This window comes from Mobula birostris, chromosome 9, assembly GCF_030028105.1.
Source record: "Mobula birostris isolate sMobBir1 chromosome 9, sMobBir1.hap1, whole genome shotgun sequence".
In the NCBI taxonomy this organism is placed as follows: domain Eukaryota; kingdom Metazoa; phylum Chordata; class Chondrichthyes; order Myliobatiformes; family Myliobatidae; genus Mobula; species Mobula birostris.
This window is the reverse complement of record NC_092378.1, coordinates 63,269,230-63,291,446: the sequence shown is the minus strand read 5'-3', so window position 1 is coordinate 63,291,446 and position 22,217 is coordinate 63,269,230. Positions and strand designations below refer to the sequence as shown.

The window sequence follows — 22,217 nt, the reverse complement described above, 5'->3', positions numbered from 1 at the left end:
CAGGTCACTCACCTAAAGTGTTCTCCTTTTCTCTACACAGATGATGCCACCTGAACTGCTGAGTGTTTTCACTACTTTATTCTTACTTCAAATTTCCAGCATGTGCAGTTTTCTTTTTGTTTTCCTCATTACTTCTACAATAGCTTTTCTCATTTAGTCATGAGGACTCTGCCATTGCATCTGGGTTTAATGCACCTCCATTCAAAAAGCAGAATTGTACCTTTAATTGTGATAATATAGCAACTGAAAATCTATCTATTCCTATGATGTCTCGGAGATAAATTTGCCTAACGTGTGTGGAAATATATTTATATATACAAACATTGTATCTCCATAGGTAGAATCATGGAGATATGCATTCTAATTTCAAACTCACTATTTAATGACTGATTTGTTTTATTAAATTAATAATTTCTGTGGCACAGCAAATCCTGAGAGCACGTTTGAGATAACAGAGCAGAATGGTAATCATTTAGAGGGAGGAGACGGAACGTCGACTTAGACCATGAGAGGCCTGCGTCGGGCATTTTCGTGCCTTACAAGGCACAGATTGGAAGTCTGTGTGGGGCGCCACTCCTCGCACAGACACTAGAGCAATGTGTGGTTAAGTGCCTTGCTCAAGGACACAAACAGACTGCCACAGCTGAGGCTCGAACTAGCGACCTTCAGATCACTAGACGAACGCCTTAACCACTTGGTCACGTGCCCAACATTTAAAGAAGATACCCAAATTCAAATTTTGGTCAATGGGACTAGGCAGAACAATTCAGCATGAACTACTTGGGCTGAAGGGCCTGTTTCTATGAAGTGATGCTCTATGACTCTATAAGCTGGAAACTACACACGGCACAAGATAGTAATTTCAATACCTATATCAGTTAAATGTCTGACCATGAAATTTCCTGGTTTCATTCAGTATCAACGTTTTGTAAAGAAGTACTACATGAAGAGAGCTCTTGATTCCAAATAACATCCTGGAATATTGGTCCTTATACCCATTATACAGTACTTAGTTTTTCTTTCCTTAAATAATGTGGATATTCTGCTTTCAACTGTTCATGCCAGCAACTTGCAAGAGAAGTTTTCCTTCTTTTTAAATCTTTTTATTGAATTAGTACACAAAAGGTAAACCATGTAGACACTAATACACTGTTGCAATATAAGTTTACAAGAGATATTAATACACAAAAAAAAGTTAGCACAAACAGTGCAGTTTAGATATAAAATAACAAGGTAATATAATAGTATACTAATTTTCCATACATATCAATAAAGAGAAGAAAAAATCCAACCTCCCCCCCCCCCAAAAAAAACCCACCGTGCAACTAATCTAAAAAGCAAAGCAAAGCAATGGGCTAACTAGGTATCAAGTAGACTTAAACAACTTAAAACAATCACGTCCTCAAACCCGACCTCCATTAAAAACAGTTAAAAAGCAAGAAGGGAATGTAAATATGGGCAAAGAGAAAAAAAAATTACATTAAATGAAAATGTTGAATAAAAGATCTCCAGGTCTGTTCAAATTTAACTGAAGTATCATAAAGATTACTTCTGATTTTCTCCAAATTTAAACATAGTATCGTCTGAGAAAACCAAAAGAACATAGTTGGGGCATTAATCTCCTTCCAATGTTGTAAAATACATCTTTTCGCCATTAAAGTAAGAAATGCAATCATTCTAGGGGCTGAAGGGGAAAGATTACTGGAAATTTTAGGTAATCCAAAGATAGCAGTAATAGGATGGGGAGAAATGTCTATATTCAATACCTTTGAAATAATATTAAAAGTGTCTTTCCAAAAAGTTTCCAAAGTAGGACAGGACCAAAACATATGAGTTAAGGAAGCTATCTCCCCATGACATCTGTCACAAAGAGGGTTAATATGAGAATAAAAATGAGCTAATTTATCTTTAGACATATGTGCTCTATGAACAATTTTAAATTGAATTAGGGAATGTTTGGAACAGATGGAGGAAGTGTTGACTAGTTGTAAACTATGCGCCCAGTCATCTGCCAAGATAATAAAGCCCAATTCCTTTTCCCCATCTGACCTAATCTTATCGAATGGAGCTTTCCTAAGTTTCATGATAGTATTATAAATACTAGCCGTTACACCTTTCTGACATTGGTTAAGGTTAATTATAGTATCTAAAATATATGTAGGAGGTAACGTCGGAAAGGAAGAGAGTATAGTACTTAGGAAATTTCTAACTTGGAGATATCCAAAAAAATGTATTCTTGCTAAGTTATATTTGTTAGATAATTGTTCAAAAGACATAAGGGAGCCATCTAAAAATAAATCCAAAAACCGTGATATACCATTAGTCTTCCAAATTTGAAAGGTATGGTCCGTGGAAGAGGGGGGAAAGAATATGTTGTCTAAAATAGGAATCGCAAGCCCAAATTGATTAAGATCGAAAAATTTTCAGAATTGAAACCAAATACATAAGGTATATTTAACTATCGGGTTACAAACCTGTTTGTGGCGTTTCAAATCGAAAGGAAGGGAAGAACCTAAAATGGAGCCAAGTGCATAACCTTGAGCAGATTGTAATTCCAATACTACCCATTGAGGAATGGATAGTGTATCTTGCTCAAGTAACCAAAATTTCATGTGTCGAATATTAATTGCCCAATAATAGAATCTAAAGTTAGGTAATGCCAAACCTCCATCTCTCTTAGCTTTCTGTAGATGTATTCTACCCAATCTTGGGTTTTTATTTTGCCAAATAAATGAAGAAATTTTAGAGTCAACTTTGTCAAAAAAGGATTTTGGAACAAAAATCAGCAGTGCCTGAAATACATATAAAAATTTTGGCAGAATAAACATCTTAACAGCATTAGTACCACCAAAGTTAAATAAAGTGGAGACCATTTAAATGAAAGTTGAGTAATGTGATCAATTAAGGGTAGGAAGTTAGACTTAAATAAATCCTTATGTTTACAGGTAATTTTAATCCCAAGATATGAAAAATGGTTATTAACCAATTTAAACGGGAGGTTCTGATATAAGGCAACTTGCTTATTAATCGGGAAAAGTTCACTCTTACTGAGATTTAACTTATAACCTGAAAAAAGACTAAATTGTGCTAATAAATCTAAAGCAGCAGGAATAGATTTTTGAGGATTAGAAATATATAAAAGTAAGTCATCAGTATAATGTGATACTTTATGAGACTTTAAACCACTAGTCATACCAATAATATTTGGAAATTCTCGAATAGCAATTGCAAGAGGTTCTAATGCACTATCAAATAATAAAGGACTAAGAGGACAACCTTGTATGGTACCTCGAAGAAGAGGAAAAAAAGGTGAGTTTAAAGAGTTAGTACGAACTGAGGCCATAGGAGAATGATATAACAATTTGATCCAGGGCAAGAGAAGTTTTGAACTGAAGGGTTAAAAGATCCAGCATTGTCCCTTCCTACAATCACAGAATTCTGTAATAACATCAATGCTTTAAGTATAAATATTGACTTTAAAATAGCCCCTATATTTTATCCACACCTACTCAGAACCTTGTAGTAGCTTTAATATGCAAGTATCCCAAGATCATTCAGAACTTGCTGACAACCAACTATCCACAGCTCAAATGGGAGCACCTTCTTTCTGTCTAAAGGTTGTAGGGTTAAGGTGCAGAGACTCAAGTGCAGTATTTATTTTTAGTTTAGAGATACAGAACGGCCCAAAGAACCCCGTCACCCAATTACACCAGTGACCAATTAACCTACTAACCTATTCTTTGGAATTTGGAATGTCGAAGGAAACCCACGTGGTCACGGGGAATATGTACAAACTTCTTACAGACAGCTGTGGAATGGAAACTGGCGCTGTAATAGTGTCATGCTAATCACTAAGCCACCATGCTTCCCAACATATGGTTGGAAGTTGGATTTGAACCCATGCCTCTGGCTGGAGACAGGATTGCTCACTTTATTAGGGAAGGATTTTAATCTTGGAGTCTGGCACCTTAGACCACTTTGCCATCCTGGCATCCATCAGTTCTTGATGAAGTGCTGCACTTTCAGAGATGTCACCTCTTGAATGAGATATAAGATATTGAACAATGACTCTCCTAGTCTCTCAAGCAAATGAAACAAAAGCCCACTGTGTCAGAACTTTAAAGGATAGTAGGACAGTTTACCACAGAATCCTGGGCAACTTTATTCCCGCTGAAATCACCAAAAATCAGTCAGACTGAAGTCTCAGAGTCTCCCCTGTTCAAACTAGCACCTGTATCGCCCAGGTTACAACCAGGACCAATGCAGGTCCTTCTTTTATGTCTGTTATGCACTTACCCACATCCAATATCCATAGGTCACCAAGTCTGCACCCACTCATCCCTCCATAAATGATCATCTTCGGTTTTTTTGAATCTTTATAAACAACTGCTGTATGAGATTCTCTTGGAGGAGGTGGAGTACCATGTGTAACAGGAATATCCCAACCAACTACACCAGATCCACTTTTAAGTTCTACAGTGTACAAGTCATTCAAGTACCTTCAAATATAAGAAAGAAAGCTTTAAGAGAGTACATAAAACATTAAACACTAAAGCAGAGTACAAGCCTTTCGGCCCATGATGTCGTGCCACATTTATAAACTACTCTAAAATCAATCTAACCCTTCCCTCCTATATCCATGTACCTATCTGAAAGTTTCTTAAATGTCCCAAATATATCTGCCTCTATCACCACTCCTGGCAGAGTGCTCCGTGCACTCACCACTCTCAGTGTAAAAGGATTAAACTCTGACATCAAAAGTTAAAACTCCATACAGCCAGCACCCAGGATGAGGACTGAATCCATGTCTTTGGCATTGCAAGACAATGGCTCTGCAACCACACTAGCCTGATTTTTCGTGTTATGTATTCAGTGCGAAAAATAAATTGAAACTTCTAAGGATGGCACCCAAAGCAAGTTTTAAATATAGTGTGCCCCGTTTCAACGAAGGCCTGTCAAAGTCAACCAGTCGTAAAGAAAGTCTTATCAGATGAAAATGTTTGTTGTCACTTACCCCAATTTTACCTCACACTTGATCAGTGTGCATTCCTCACTCCGGTGCCCTTTTGACTATGACCTTGAGACTTTTGCTACTTTAAATAAGTTACGTAGTGAGTAGAACAAGTCACTAAACCTAGCTTTGTTTGTAGAGGTAATCCACAGGCCAGTTCCCGTTTTACTTTACAGTAACAGTTAAAATACAGTGGCATGCAAAAGTCTGGGCACTCCTGGTCAAAATTTATGTTACTGTGAATAGCTAAGCGAGTAAAAGATGAACTGATCTCTAAAAGTCATAAAGTTAAAGATGAAACATTCTTTTCTCAACATTTTAAGCAAGATTAGTGTATTATTTCTGTTTTCTACAATTTTAGAGTGAAAAAAAAGGAAAGGAGCACCATGCAAAAGTTTGGGCACCCCAAGAGATTTGAGCTCTCAGATAACTTTTACCAAGGTCTCAGACCTTAATTAGCTTGTTAGGGCTATGGCTTGTTCACAGTCATCATTAGGAAAGGTGATGCAAACTTCAAAGCTTTATAAATACCCTGACTCCTCAAACCTTGTCCCAACAATCAGCAGCCATGGGCTCCTCTAAGCAGCCTAGAACTCTGAAATTAAAATAAATGATGCCCACAAAGCAGGAGAAGGCTATAAGAAGATAGCAAAGCGTTTTCAGGTAGCCGTTTCCTCAGTTTGTAATGTAATTAAGAAATGGCAGTTAACAGGAATGGTGGAGGTCAAGTTGAGGTCTGGAAAACCAAGAAAACTTTCCGAGAGAACTGCTCTTAGGATTGCTAGAAAGGCAAATCAAAACCCCCGTTCGATTGCAAAAGACCTTCAGGAAGATTTAGCAGACTCTGGAGTGGTGGTACACTGTTCTACTGTGCGGTGACACCTGCACAAATATGACCTTCGTGGAACAGTCATCAGAAGAAAACCTTTCCTGTGTCCTCACCACAAAATTCAGCATCAGACGTTTGCAAAGGAACATCCAAACAAGCCTGATGCATTTTAGAAACATGCCCTATGGACTGATGAAGTTAAACTAGAACATTTTGGCTGCAATGAGCAAAGGTATATTTGGAGAAAAAAGGGTGAAGAATTTCATGAAAAGAACACCTCTCCAGCTGTTAAGCACGGGGGCTGATTGATCATGCTTTGGGCTTGTGTTGCAGCCAGTGGCACGGGGAACATTTCACTGGTAGAGGGAAGAATGAATTCAATTAAATACCAGCAAATTCTGGAAGCAAACATCACACTATCTGTAAAAAAAAAAGCTTAAGGTGAAAAGAGGATGGCTTCTACAACAGGATAATCATCTTAAACACACTTCAAAATCCACAACGGACTACCTCAAGAGGAGCAAGCTGAAGGTTTTGCCATGGCCCTCACAGTCCCCTGACCTAAACGTCATCGAAAATCTGTGGATAGACCTCAAAAGAGCAGTGCATGCAAGACGGCCCAAGAATCTCACAGAACTAGAGCCTTTTGCAAGGAAGAATGGGCGAAAATCCCACAAACAAGAATTGAAAGACTTTTAGCTGGCTACAGAAAGCATTTACAAGCTGTGCTACTTGCCAAAGGGGGTGTTACTAAGTTTGGTGTTACTAAGTACTGACCATGCAGGGTGCCCAAACTTTTGCTCCGGGCCTTTTTCCTTTTTTGTTTAAAAGATGGAAATAAAAAAGTAATCTTGCTCAAATTATTAAAGAAATGTGTCATCTTTAACTTTATGCTTTTTGGAAATCTTTTACTCGCTTAGCTATTCACAGTGTGACGGGGTCCTGAAATACCCCTATGAATTGTGCTTTTGAAAAGAGAGAGTTGTTCAACACCAGACACCTTGTTAAAAAGAGCGAGAGATAGAGAGAAAGAGAGAGAGAGAGAGAGAGAGAGAGAGAGAGAGAGAGAGAGAGGCAAAGACTGCTCACAGTTTGTTTATACTTTCTACAAGGACACTAGCAGCTTCCAAGTTCTTACAGAGAGAGAAGGGAGGAGCTGCCTGATGGACAGCTAGTATTCAGCACAGTGAGATTAATAGAAAGTCAGCTGTTAAGCCCCGGAGACACATGGTTTTGGACACTGAATGAGCTTTGTTGTGCCCACAGAAAAGGTGGGTTTTGGAGGATTGATCAGTGGCTCTCGCAGTGTGAAAAGGGTGTGACCAGTGGGGAGTTATTCGTGTGTCCAACCCTTGCCTGGGTTGATAATTCCACCACAGAAGAATGGTACCCTTTGTGGTGATCACAGTCAGTGACTTCTAAAGGATTTTGGAGGACAACAGGAAGATCGACGGCATCAGCTCACCAGAAGACTCGAGTCTCTCCCTCTCTCTCTCCCCATCACTGCTCAACTCAATACCATGAACTGAACTGAACTTTACTCATCATTGTAAGACTATCTATTTACCCCTAGACTTGAAGAAGCTTGGTTTTCATATATATAAAAATCATTGCTAACCTGTTTAATATATCTGCATTTATATTACTGTATTGTGTAGTTACTAATAAATATCATTAGTTAATAGCAATACTGGACTCCAAAGTGTTTTCCATTTCTGCTGGATCTTTAACCCATCACGGCATATGTGACAACAGTAACAGAAATTTTGACCAGGGGTGCCCAAACTTTTGCATGCCACTGTATAAGATCTGCAACATATATACATTTTGTACCAATGCTCTTCCCACAAGAGTGTGCCCCATGTGTGGGTGTGTGTCTGTGTAGGAGTAGAGAAGAGGACTGAGGAGACAGTCTTGTGGGGGTGCCAGCTTTGAGAGTATCTGTGGCAAAGGTGTTGCTGCCTGTTCTTACTGATTGCAGTCTGTTGACCGGGAAGTCAACAATCAAATTGGAAAAGAAAGTACTGAGTCCCAGGATTAGGAGTCTGGAGATGAGTTTGCTTAAAATTATACTATCGAAGTGCAATACATATCCATTTCACTTCACATCCACAAAATATTTCCACTGCTAAAATCAGAATTCATTGACAAGTTCATTAGACATTTTCTTTAATTGAACAGGCAGCCCAAGAAGCTGTGTTCTTACATTTGCCTCTTCTAAGTAACCACTAAAGTAACAAGATAGTTCAAAGTGGCAGGTTTATATTACAATTTACTTTGACAGGAGAATGCATAATTTTACTGTCACTCTGAAAATCGCAATTGATACAAGTCAAAATAAATGCAATATAAAAAACTGATATATTCTGAACAAATTGTTTTTTTTAAAATTCTGTTAATCCAAAGTATAAATCTAGGTGAAATAAAAACAAGATTAATAGTGTACCAACCAATGATTAGTTTATCCAAAGACCATTACAGTGCCCAACGTTCATAAGAAAGAACATTTCATTATATATAAGAAACAGAAGAGTACCTTGGAATATTATTCTTTGGGTCTTCACTGTCATTTGCCAAACCTCCAAATAAATAACATTTATTACCAACCAGACACAAGGTATGACCAAGGCGGGGACAGGGCTGTGGACCATTTTTGGGTGGTTTTGGTTTCAGTTTTTTCCACTCCCACCGACTTGCCTTGAACAAAGGTAAATCAGATTTACAATTGGCAATTAAAAAAATAACTTACACACAACAAGAGAATTCAACTAATTTATCAAAGTGGTAGAAGAGCAGTTCACAGATTTCTAAAATGAAGATTAAGGGTTCTGAGAAGTTCATATTGACACCATATTTATATTTGAAAATTGTTAAATGAGACAGCTGAAAGCAATGCTCACCTGCAGCTCATATAAATCATTGCTATACTTTCCATACTCCACCATTCCTCCAAATACCAGAATCCTGGTACCATCACAAATGAAACCATAAGCTGCGCAGCCTGGCGGGATATCCCCTCTAACGGCAGGAATGAACCACTGGTTTGTGGCTGCAATAAAATATGCACAGAACAAAGGAAGACAGGGTTGAATGTACTGTGTAAAACCATCTCATGGAAAAATATATATGTTGCCCTTCATATTTAATACATTTGACTATTAAAAATTCATTTTTTAAGGATATTTTTATTTTTTAAACTGACGAACTGCCATTAAAACAGGCTTAAAAGTTTCCACTGTTGGGACAAAACCTTCAATCCACCAAGAGGGCCACATAGTTTGGAGGCTTGCATGCCTCAATAACCCCGGAGAACTATGCTGGCTGGAGTCAGGGCTTTATGCTCTGGCTCCTGGTAGGGTCATCCATGCCAAACAGGTCAAAGGGTAAAAGCCAATGGTCCACCAATCCTCCCAGTCTGGGGGTTCAGCTCAGGGCTAACAACCCAGACTGGTAGAACAAACCTGTTATGGAAACAGCAATGAAGAATCAGCAATGAAGAATCCTTCTACATCTGACAAGGACAGACAAAGATGGAGGACCTTCATTGCTGCGGTGTAACGGGCAGTAAGTAAAACTTTCAATAGAAACAGTCACTGAACTTGGTAACAGAAAATCTTTGACTTAAACCTTTGATTAGATTATCTTATTATAATATACATCAGGGTGCAATAAAATTCCTTTAATGCATTAAGCAAACACCTGGGGATACGAATTGACAATAAACTGGACTGGTCAAAGAACACTGAGGTGGTCTACAAGAAGGGACAGAGCCGTCTCTGTTTACTGAGGAGACTGAGGTTCTTTAACATCCGCCGGACGATGCTGAGGGTGTTCTACGAGTCTGTGGTGGCCAGTGCTATCATGTTTGCTGTTGTGTGCTCGGGCAGCAGGCTGAGGGTAGCAGACACCAACAGAATCAACAAACTCATTCGTAAGGCCAGTGATGTTGTGGGTATGGAACTGGACTCTCTCAAGGTGGTGTCTGAAAAGAAGATGCTGTCTAAGTTGCATGCCATCTTGGTCAATGTCTCCCATCCACTACATAATGCACTGGGTGGGCACAGGAGTACATTCAGCCAGAGACTCATTCCTCCGAGATGCAGCACAGAGCGTCATAGGATGTCATTCCTGCCTGTGGCCATCAAACTTTACAACTCCTCCCTTGGAGGGTCAGACACCCTGAGCCAACAGGTCGGTCCTGGACTTACTTTATAATTTACTGACATAATTTACATATTACTATTTAACTATTTATGGTTCTATTACTATTATTTATGGTGCAACTGTAACGAAAACCAATTTCCCCCGGGATCAATAAAGTATGACTATGATTATGAAATGCTTCACATCATAAATGGGTTACAAGAAGATAGTGTTCATTCATCCTCTTAGGCATTCCTTGGGGTTGAAGAGGACTTGCTTCTATTCCGGTTTTGTGCTTTCCAGGTGCCTAAAGCGACCAACATGCAACCTGCAGAGTCTGGCTCAGCTACAGCAGGAATTGACAGGGTGGGTGGATGGGTAGATTGTTTGTGGAGAGATGTGCTCCTTCTGCCATTCATGTTGGGCTTCTGCATGGTCCTGACAAAACAAACCCAGTGTTATCCTAAATGCTCCTTTGCCATTTTATTCAGTCATAATCATCACAAGTCAGTGAGGATGTTACACATTTTCGAGGATTTGAGAACACCCTTGAACTGTTTCCTCTGCCCACTTATTATTCTTTTGACGTGAAGGTGTTTGGAATGGAGCGTCTGTATCAGGAAGCTGGTGTTGGGCTCGATAAAGGCAAAGCCTTTAAATGGAGCTCACCAGGTGTAACTAGGGCTTTAATACGGGTGTGTTGACATAGAAGAGGACTCTGACGTTGGCCAGAGGATTTTGTGAAGACAATATTGGTAGCACAGTAACCTGACATGTTCAGGACTGTGGTGTTGCTGGACTAGTATTTTCCTGAATAAGTTTTAAACACAAAAGCTGGGACACCAGGGAGGGAGCACAGGAAACATCACCTGGTGTGCCTGATGCTGAACCATCAGGATATATGAATGGTCGGATAGAGATTCCTCAGTTTTATTGCATCTCTCCCACTCTTGGGGGCCTAGCACAAGTAATGCATGTTAGTGATGCTTACAGGAGACAGGTTCACAACTGCCCTACAGATCTTGGTTCCAGTTTGAGTCTTGATCTTCAAGCACTCATTTCCTCATTACGGACAAACAATTCCTCAGGTATATGTACATCTAAGACATTAATTATAGCAATATGTTTTTTCTTCTTGGAAAATATGATGTATTTTGTAAAATGTGCAGAAAGAACAATATCAGGAAGAATAAAAATAGATTTCTTAAAATGATCCTTTAAGAAAGTTTTGCTTAGACTGCAAATGTAGTGAAAAAGACATGTACATTGATTCTAATGTGCCCCAGAAACCCTGCTGCACAGGAACAGTTTTGTATTTCCACATCACTTGATTAGTAGGCAGCCGTTGATCCTAGGGGATCATGGGTTGCGCCTCTGGTGGATTGTGTCCTCTCCAGGGCGCAGGCCTGGATGGGAAGATTTGAAGAACCGGCTGTTGCCCATGTTGTGGGTTCCCCCTCTCCACGTCATTGATGTAGCCCAAGGGAAGGGCAAGCGCCGATACAGCTTGGCACCAGTGTCGTTGCAGAGGTTGCCAGAGTGAAGCTGTAAGCAACATCAAACTGCCTTAGGGACCCCAGCTCCAGATTATTTCCTCAGGGTTTACTCCCAAAGCCTTTCCTATGGGTGGGTATGGCCACAAGACAGCGAAGGTTTAAAATCAGAGTTTTCCTTCTCCTAGGCGCACTGCTGTCCAAGACTGATGAGCCCTACCTGCCTGAAGCAAATGGTTTTGAGGAGCCAGTGGTCCGCCTTTGCCCGTCCTCTTGCCAGTAGAAACAATTCCGCCAAGCCTAGTAGCTAAGTTACACGTGAAGCCCAAGAGTTGGACTTGGTTGTCAGAGGCTGTTAGAGTTGCAAGCCATTTGGAGCACTTTATAGGTAGTGGGAGCTTATCCCCACTACCACCCTCAGCTATGACAACCTTAATCACAATTATACCCCAAAATACCTCAGGACAATTAGAATATTACTGCAAATAAAATAACAGCTTCATCATTGCATTTTTAGCTTATACCATAAGACGTTACTTGACATTGGATTTGGTTTATTATTGTCACACGTGCCAAGATACAGTGAAAAGCTTGTCCTACAGACTGCTCATACAGATCAGATCATTACACAGTGCATTGAGCTAGAATAAGGTGAAACAATAACAATGCAGAATAAAATGTAAAAGCTACTGAAAGAGTACAGCACAGGTAACCAATAAAGGCCAATGCAAAAATTCTATCTATAAATTCCAGTCAAAGAATGGTGCCAAATCTCTATCTCAGTGAGTTTTATTTGGGTAACAATGCAACAATGCTATTATTCTGAAAACTCCATTGATTAACATGAAAAATTGTATGATCCCATACAACACACACTAATTGCTGGAGGAACTCAGCAGGCCAGGCAGCATCTATAGGACTTATAAATTACAAGGGCACAACCCCTGGTCAATACTGAATTTACTTGCAGGATCACAATCAGCCTTAAGGCAACAGTCTTAAAATGTTCCCTCCCATATCATTCATTGCAAATGTTTTTTAAAAAAACAGTACCAAAAAAAATTGACAGAAAATTGGAACTAAAACAGTTTATACATATTAAAATAACATCAGGATTTCCCGCCAATATTATCCGTACAACAGTGCGTTTTGCATAGCAGAGATATGCACAGCAGGGGGAGCACTATAGAAAGTGTAATTTCTGGAAAGTCTCCAAGCAGCAATTTTAAAACACATCCAAAAAATGTAAACAAGCGAAGATTGAAGCAGATCTGTGATGTGCTGCAACTCCTGTTACAAAAACTATCATAGCTCTAAAGCTCACACAGACTTGGTCCAAAACCAGTAAAAACATGCCCATAAATTACTGTAGAGCAAAGCACAAATTTTGAAATTCCCCTCCCCAACCCCCTCAGAAAATGAAACAATAATTTGCATTCATAGAGGACCTCAAATCTAGTAAAACATCCCATAAGGGACAATAGTTAAATATTTGACACCAAGGCATAAGACCAGGTGACCCAAAGTGTAGCCAAAGATTTAAGGGACTTTCTTAAAAGGAAAGAGAAGTACACACATGGATTGCAGGCATAAAAATTATGGATTGATGATAAAGTGCTGTGCTAATCTGACACATGGCTGCTACTGGTAGTCCAAGAGGCATGCACTAGTGATGCAAAGATCACATCATTCTCAGTAAGATCACTGAAAGCTACACCAAATACTTTTCTAAATTTGACACAATTAATTAAAATAAATTTGGAATTAAAAAGTTGGCATCTATATTGGTAGTTCAAAGACATGTCTTAACTCCTTTATGAAAGGAAATGTACTAATATCATCCAGAGTAATTTTAACAAAAAAAACATTCATATTTTAAAATTAAATAAAAACAGCCAGATTAGGATCTCTGAAACAAAACATTGGGAAAATACAAAGGGAAAAAATAATGATGCAGCAGTATACAAAGTGAGAGTGACGTACACTGGGGAAATAGTGGAATTATCATTTAAAATTCTGCCCTGCTGTTATGACTATGAAATGGATGTCATTCAGTAAGATGGACTCTTGACCTCACAATATACCTCGTTATGTCCTTGTACTTTGTCGTCTCCGTGCACCTTCTCTGTAAATGTAAGGCTATATTCTGCATTGTTATTGCTTTCCCTTGTATTAGCACACTAATGTGATGAAATTACATATATGGATGAATCAGATCAGGTTTATTATCACTGACCTATGTCATGAAATGTACTGTGGCAGCAGTACAGATGGCATGCAAAATAAAATTTTATCACAATACCTTGCAACAACAATAAACCAATTTATTAATTACGACGGGGAGGCTGAACTCTTGGGTATGAAGGGGTGACTAAGAATAGATGGGACATGGCAAGGCTATGTGGTGAGGTATGAAGGGGAAACTAATCACATGAAGGGAGGGGTGAAAAAATGGGTAGTGGAAACATAAGAGATGCTGGAAAATGGAGCTCAGGGAGGGCGAAGCAGAATCTGTAGGGGTACTGGGATGGGGTGGAGAGTCTAAATCAGGACTAGCAGAAGGAGCAGTGGAAAATGAAAGGATAAAGTGCGACCAACGCACAAAAATGCTGGAGGAACTCAGCAGGTCAGGCAGCCCCCAACGGAGGAAAGTGAACAGTTAACATCCTGAGCCAGAGACTGATGAGGGATCTCGGTCCGACACGTCAACGGTTCAGATCCCTCAGCGGATGCTAACTGACTTGCTGAATTCCTCCAGCATGTTGCGCGTACTACAGCGTCTCCAGCGTCTAAGATACCGGGGGAGGGAGGCGGTGTCACGCACGCTGATTGGCTGCGAAGTTAATCCCTCGGACGGCAGTCCCCAGCGTCCGTGTCAACAAAGAGAGCGACCGCGCTCGCCCCCTGCCGCCTGGCGGTCCGGCCACCCGTGGTCCCTCCTCCTCCTCCGACCCGGCCCCAGCCCACTATCAATTAAAAAAAACGGGCCGGGAAGGAGCAGCAGGCCTCGGGATGAGCTAACTCCCCTTTAAAACCCCTCAACACTCAACGGTTAAGTAAGGATAATGGGACCGGCTTCTGCCTCACCACTGCGCTCTCACTTACTCCCCGTTCCCTCAAGCCGTGCTTCTAAGAGGTGGCCAGTAACTCAACTCTTGCCTCTTAATTCCCTGGGTGGGTGACAACCGGTGCTGGCGGCGCAAGACAGCTGCCCTGGGGCCTGCAGCACTGTTCCCATCGCCGGGATCCTCCCGCCCGGTGGTGAGTTCGATCTCCCCCTCCCCTTCACCTCACAATAACTTAAGCAGAGAAATTGAGCGCACTGACACCGGGACAGGAGCTACCCTGGCGCCCCCAGATCAACTGCGGAGTTGGACGGTTCCCGGCCACGGCAGCCGCCAGTTCGGGATGACAAGTGACTGAGTGGGAAGGGTCCCGGCCGCTGCAGCCGCCAGTTCGGGATAACAAGGGACCGGGTTGGATGGTTCCCGGTCGCGACAGCCGTCGGTTCGGGATGACAAGGAGCCAGTCAGGACAGATACCGACGGCGGTAGCTGCCAGTTCGGGGTGACAAGGTATCAGGTTAGGCAGTTCACAGCCATGGTTGCTGCCGATTCAGTCGGACAGCTCTCGCCAGCGGCAGCCGCCGGCCCGGAACGGGAGCAGCAGCCAGTTTGGGGCCGAAGAGTCAGCTTGCGGATGGTGTTGCCAGTTACCGGCTGCCTCAGCCGCCGGTTCAAGCACCAACGGCCCGGCCGCCATCTTGGAGACTGGCAGCAAATGGCGCCCAGCCGCTGTGTTTTTTGTTGTTGTCGTCCTCCCTGCCCCCTCGCCGCCCACCTGTGTTGTAGACATGCAGCTCGTCCACGATCCCCTCGTTGCCGCCGCCGAAGATAATCATCAGCTCTTTGATGGCAACCACGCGGTGACCGTGTCGGGGCCTCGGCACCGGTCCGGTGGCTCCGGTTACCCGTCTCCATTTGGGAGAGGGAGCCGCCATCTTACTACGCCCTCCCCAGAGTGCAGCGCTCCGGCCCCGCCCCCTCCGGGTGCCCGGATGGGTAAACAGAGGAGGAGGGGCGCGGGGTGGCTTCGCTCCAATGGAGGCTGGTGGGACCGTTCGGCGGCCGCTGCCTCGTCCGTACCCGACGAACGTGAGGCAAGACTCGCTGCCTTTTATATCACCTTGGCTTAAAGACACACAGGGAACGGGAGGGCGGAATCATAAACACTTTCACATCAGATTCTGCAAATGCTGGCAATCCAGACCAACACACGAAATGCCAGAGCAGTTTAGGTAGCATCTATGGGAAGGAGTGAACAGTCGACGTTTTGGGACGAGACTCTTCACCAGGACTGGAAAAGGTCGGGGTGTGTGTGTGGGTGCGATGATAACAGAATAAGAAAGTGGAGAAGAGTAGACTATGTGAGAGACGGAAGGAGGAGGGGCACCAGGGGGAGGTGATAGGCAGGTGAGGAGAAGAGGTAGGAGGACAGGGGGAGGAATTGAAGAAGGGCGAGAGGGGTGAACACATTACCAGAAGTTGGAGAAATTGATGTTCATGCCATCAGGTTGGATGCTGCTGAGCTGGAATATGAGGTGTTGCTCCTCCAACCTGAGAGTGTGGCATAATCATGGCCAAACAGGAGGCTGTGGACTGACAGTTCAGAGTGGGAATGCATATTGGGATTAAAATGGATGGCCACTGGGAGATGGAGCAGAAGTGCTCTGCAAAGCAGTGCCCCAATCTTCTTGAGCTTTTTACTTCATCCCCCACCCCCACCCCCACCCACCTGGCTTCACCTATCAGCTTCCAGCTTGTCCTCCTTCCTCTCCCTTATCTTCTTCTCTATCCTTTCCAGTCCTGAAAAAGGGTCTTAGCCCGAAACATTGACTGTTTGTTCATTTCCATAGATGCTGCCTGACCTGCTGAGTTCTTCCAGCATTTTGTGTGTGAGGGTGGAATATTACTATCTACAGTGGTATGCAAAAGTTTGGGCACCCCTGGTCAAGATCTCTGTTGCTGTAAATAGTTAAGTGAGTAGAAGAGTCCAAAAGTCATAAAGTTAAAGATGAAACATTCTTTTTCAACATTTTAAGCAAGATTTGTGTATTATTTTTGTTTTGTACAATTTTAGAGTGAAAAAAAGGAAAGGAGCACCATGCAAAAATTTGGGCACCCCAAGAGATTTGAACATAGAACAGTGCAGCACAGTACAGGCCCTTCGGCTCACAATGTTGTGCCGACCCTCAAACCCTGCCTCCCATATAAGCCCCAACTTAAATTCCTCCACATACCTGTCCAGTAGTCTCTTAAACTTCACTAGTGTATCTGTCTCCACCACTGACTCAGGCAGTGCATTCCACGCGCCAACTACTCTCTGAGTAAAAAACCTTCCTCTAATATCCCCCTTGAACTTCCCACCCCTTACCTTAAAGCCATGTCCTCTTGTATTGAGCAGTGGTGCCCTGGGGAAGAGGCGCTGGCTATCCACTCTATCTATTCTTCTTATTATCTTGTACACCTCTATCATGTCTCCTCTCATCCTCCTTCTCTCCAAAGAGTAAAGCCCTAGCTCCCTTAATCTCTGATCATAATGCATACTCTCTAAACCAGGCAGCATCCTGCTAAATCTCCTCTGTACCCTTTCCAATGCTTCTACATCCTTGCTATAGTGAGGCGACCAGAACTGGACACAGTACTCCAAGTGTGGCCTAACCAGAGTTTTATAGAGCTGCATCATTACATCGCGACTCTTAAACTCTATCCCTCGACTTATGAAAGCTAACACCCCATAAGCTTTCTTAACTACCCTATCCACCTGTGAGGCAACTTTCAGGGATCTGTGGACATCTACCCCCAGATCCCTCTGCTCCTCCACACTACCAAGTATCCTGCCATTTACTTTGTACTCTGCCTTGGAGTTTGTCCTTCCTTCCAAAGTGTCCCACCTCACATTTCTCCGGGTTGAACTCCATCTGCCACTTCTCAGCCCACTTCTGCATCCTATCAATGTCTCTCTGTAATCTTTGACAATCCTCTACACTTTCTACAACACCACCAACCTTTGTGTCATCTGCAGACTTGCCAACCCACCCTTCTACCCCCACATCCAGGTCGTTAATAAAAATCATGAAAAGTAGAGGTCCCAGAACAGATCCTTGTGGGACACCAGTAGTCACAATCCTCCAATTTGAATGTACTCCCTCCACCACCACCCTTTGCCTTCTGCAGGCAAGCCAATTCTGAATCCACCTGGCCAAACTTCCCTGGATTCCATGCCTTCTGACTTTCTGAATAAGCCTACCTTGTAGAACCTTGTCAAATGCCTTACTAAAATCCATATAGGTCACATCCACTGCACTACCCTCATCTATATGCCTGGTCACCTCCTCAAGGAACTCTATCAGGCTTGTTAGACACGGTCTGCCCTTCACAAAGCCATGCTGACTGTCCCTGATCAGACCATGATTCTCTAAATGCCCATAAATCCTATCTCTAAGAATCTTTTCTAACAGCTTTCCCACCACAGACGTAAGGCTCACTGGTCTATAATTACCCGGACTATCCCTACTACCTGTTTTGAACAAGGGGACAACATTCACCTCCCTCCAATCCTCCGGTACCATTCCCATGGACAACAAGGACATAAAGATCCTAGCCAGAGGCTCAGCAATCTCTTCCCTCGCCTCGTAGAGCAGCCTGGGGAATATTCCGTCAGGCCCGGGGACTTACCCATCCTAATGTATTTTAACAACTCCAACACCTCCTCTCCCTTAATATCAACATGCTTCAGAACATCAACCTCACTCGTATTGTCCTCAGCATCATCAAGTTTCCTCTCATTGGTGAATACCGAAGAGAAGTATTCACTGAAGACCTCGCTCACTTCCACAGCCTCCAGGCACATCATCCCACCTTTATCTCTAATTGGTCCTACCTTCACTCCTGTCATCCTTTTTTTTCTTCACATAATTGAAGAATGCCTTGGGGTTTTCCTTTACCCTACTCGCCAAGGCCTTCTTATGCCCCCTTCTTGCTCTTCTCAGCCCCTTCTTAAGCTCCTTTCTTGCTTCCCTATATTCCTCAATAAACCCATCTGATCTATGCTTCCTAAACCTCATGTATGCTGCCTTCTTCCACCTGACTAGATTTTCCACCTCACCTCACTTGAATGGTAGGGTGGTTCCTTCACCCTACCACTCTTTATCTTCCTCACCGGGACAAGTTTATCCCTAACATCCTGCAAGAGATCTCTAAACATCGACCACATGTCCATAGTACATTTCCCTGCAAAAACATCATCCCAATTCACACCCGCAAGTTCTGGCCTTATAGCCTCATAATTTGCCCTTCCCCAATTTATCCTTTTCAATGATAATGCTAAAGGCCAGGGAGCGGTGGTCACTGTCCCCCAGATGCTCACCCACTGAGAGATGTGTGACCTGACCCAGTTCATTACCTAGTACTAGATCTAGTATGGCATTCCCCCTAGTTGGCCTGTCCACATACTGTGACAGGGATCCGTCCTGGACACACTTAACAAACTCTGCCCCATCTAAACCCTTAGAACTAATCAGGTGCCAATCAATATTAGGGAAGTTAAAGTCACCCATGATAACAACCCTGTTATTTTTGCACCTTTCCAAAATCTGCCTCCCAGTTTGCTCCTCTGTATCTCTGCTGCTACCAGGGGGCCTATAGAATACCCCCAATAGAGTAACTGCTCCCTTCCTGTTCCTGACTTCCACCCATATTGACTCAAAAGAGGATCCTGCTTTGAGCTCTCAGATAACTTTTACCAAAGGCTCAGACCTTAATTAGCTTGTTAGGGCTATGGCTTGTGCACAGTCATTGTTAAGAAAGGCCAGGTGATGCAAATTTCAAAGCTTTATAAATACCCTGACTCCCCAAACCTTGTCCCACTATGGAAGGATGGCTTATTAATTAAACTCTATGATGTAGGAATTAGAGGTAGAATGTTTAATTGGATCAAAGATTTCTTTAAGGAAAGGACAATTCGAGTAAGAATAGGTGGAACAAGCTCCAAGTCAGTTAAAATAGGTAATGGTACCCCTCAAGGAAGTGTCATTAGTCCAGTTCTTTTTAATGTCATGATAAATGATATCTTTGATCAGGTAGGGACAGGATTTGGCAATTCATTGTTTGCAGATGATGGTGCAATCTGGAAAAGAGAAAGAAACATCAAGTATATATTAAGGCAGGTACAAAAGGCTTTAAGATCAGTTGAAAACTGGGCTAATTTTCAGGATTTCTGCTTCTAAGTCCAAATATATGATTTTTGGCTTTAGAAGAAAGATTCCTGATTGTGAATTGTGTCTATATGATTCTCTACTAGAAAAAGTCAAGATATTCAAGTTTTTAGGTGTCTGGTTCGATGAAAGACTTACTTGGAGAGTTCATATAGATAAAACAATTGGAAAGTGTGAAAAACGTTTAAATGTTATGAGAAGTATTGCTGGATGCGACTGGGGAGCAGGGCAGGAAACTATGTACTTAATATAGCTAGCTATGATTAGATCAGTTATAGATTATGGTTGTATTGCTTATGGTTCTGCTGCTACGGCAGTTCTTGGAAAACTAGGCACTGTGCAGTCCAAAGCACTTAGATTCCGTTGGGGAGCTTTTAGAACAACATCAGTCCCGGCATTATGTGTGGAGATGGGAGAAGTGCCTCTGCATTTAAGACAATTCAGTTGGGCCTGCAGTATTGGGCAAAACTAAATGGATTCAATCACAGCTGTCCATCAAAGTGTCTTTTGCAGGGGAAGTCAGAGTGCCAGAGTAAAATTAAAAGATACCTATTTTTATATTTGGTTAATAACTGGGCTGTGAAATTGAAACTGACTGAGGAAGACATAGTTGGCCAAATTTGCTTGCCACCCGTCCCTTTTTGGCTCTTTCCAGTACCAGAAGTAGACCTATTCCTCCTTTTTCAGCTTCAAGGAAGTGGTGCAATTTCATCAGTATTGATCATAAATGAATATTTAAGTAATAAATGGGGATCTTATTTGAAGATTTTTACTGATGGCTCAGTGGACCCAGAGAGCAGTAGGGCAGGATTTGGGATGTATGTGTCTCAACTTGGAGTTAAAATTGGTCACCGGGTTTCAGATGGTGTTTCTGTCTTTGCAACAGAATTATTAGCAATCCTCTGGGCCTTATGGTGGATAGAAGACTCTCGACCACGTAGGGTTATCATCTGTTCGGATTCTGCTGCTGCCTTAGAGGCTATAAAAGGGAATAAATCAAAAGCTCGTCCTGACATAGTTATTGAGATTCTCTTAGTGTTGTTTAGAGTAGGGAAGATGGGTTGTGCAGTTAGATTTTCATGGATACCTGGGCATGCTGGGGTGGAGGAAAATGTAATTGTGGATGGCATTGCAAAGTCTTCCTTACAGAGCAGGCAAGTACAAATTAGAGTTCTCCTAGGCAGAGCAGAATTGAGAAGTAGGATTAAAAAAGGTATAGAGAAGAAGTGGCAGGAGGATTGGAAAAATGAATTAAGGGGCAGGCATTATTTTTCTAGTCACCCACTAGTTATAAAGGTCTCAGACTGTTACCTTTTAAGTCGTAGAGATATGGTGAAATTAACAAGACTTAGGTTGGGGCATTGTGGGTTAAACTATTATCTAAAGATAATGGGAAAACATCCTACTGGATTATGTGACTGTGGTAGTCCAGAGACAGTCCAGCATGTTTTGCTGAGCTGTAATTGATACAAAATTGAAAGAAGCATGTTGTTGAAGAGGCTATCTGGCTTAAGTGTATTTTGGTTTTCTAGTAAATCTTTGTTTGGCCAGCAACAGAATCAACATCTGATTGAAGAGTCTGTTATTCAGTTTATACGTGAGACTAGGTTATATTTGAGAATTTGAGTTCCTTGAGTTCTATAATTAATTATACATCCTGCGGAGGGCTGTAATACGCCGAGATGCGTCTAGACAGCCGGAAATAGAAGGAGGAGAAGAGGAAGAAACCTTGTCCCAACAATCAGCAGCCATGGGATCCTCTAGGCAGCTGCCTAGCACTGAAAATTATAATGAATGATGCTCACAAAGCAGGAGAAGGCTATAAGAAGAAGCAAAGCGTTTTCAGGTAGCTGTTTCCTCAGTTCAAAATGTAATTAAGAAATGGCAATTAACAGGAACGGTGGAGGTCAAGTTGAGGTCTGGAAAACCAAGAAAACTTCCCGAGAGAACTGCTCGTAGGATTGCTAGAAAGGCAAATCAAAAACCCCCATTTGACTACAAAAGACCTTCAGGAAGATTTAGCAGGCTCTGGAGTGGTGGTGCACTGTTCTACTGTGCAGCGACACCTGCACAAATATGACCTTCATGGAAGAGTCATAAGAAGAGATCCTTTCCTGCGTCCTCACCACAAAATTCAGCATTAGAAGTTTGCAAAGGAACATCTAAAGCCTGATGCGTTTTGGAAACAAGTCCTGTGGACTGATGAAGTTAAAATAGAACTTTTTGGCTGCAATGAGCAAAGGTATGTTTGGAGAAAAAAGGTTGCAGAATTTCATGAAAAGAGCACCTCTCCAGCTGTTAAGCATGGGATTGATTGATCATGCTTTGGGCTTGTGTTGCAGCCAGTGGCACGGGGAACATTTTGCTGGTAGAGGGAAGAATGAATTCAATTAAATACCAGCAAATTCTGGAAGCAAACATCACACCATCTGTTTAAAAAAAAAGCTGAAGATGAAAAGAGGATGG

General features: G+C 42.2%; 1 protein-coding gene across 2 annotated transcripts in view; it reads right to left on the bottom strand.

Annotated features, from left to right (window-relative positions):
* Positions 1–15,482, bottom strand: part of LOC140202806 (host cell factor 1-like) — an 83,157-nt gene extending 67,675 nt beyond the window's left edge. For both annotated transcript variants that reach the window (XM_072268180.1, XM_072268181.1), the window contains exons 1-4: positions 15,317–15,482; positions 8,741–8,889; positions 8,377–8,537; positions 4,297–4,499 (exon numbers count right to left, since the gene is read on the bottom strand). In XM_072268180.1, the coding sequence (XP_072124281.1) occupies positions 4,297–4,499; positions 8,377–8,537; positions 8,741–8,889; positions 15,317–15,476 (673 nt within the window). In that variant the 5' untranslated portion in view covers positions 15,477–15,482. The remainder of the gene's footprint in view (positions 1–4,296; positions 4,500–8,376; positions 8,538–8,740; positions 8,890–15,316) is intronic.
* Positions 15,483–22,217: the final 6,735 nt, after the last annotated feature.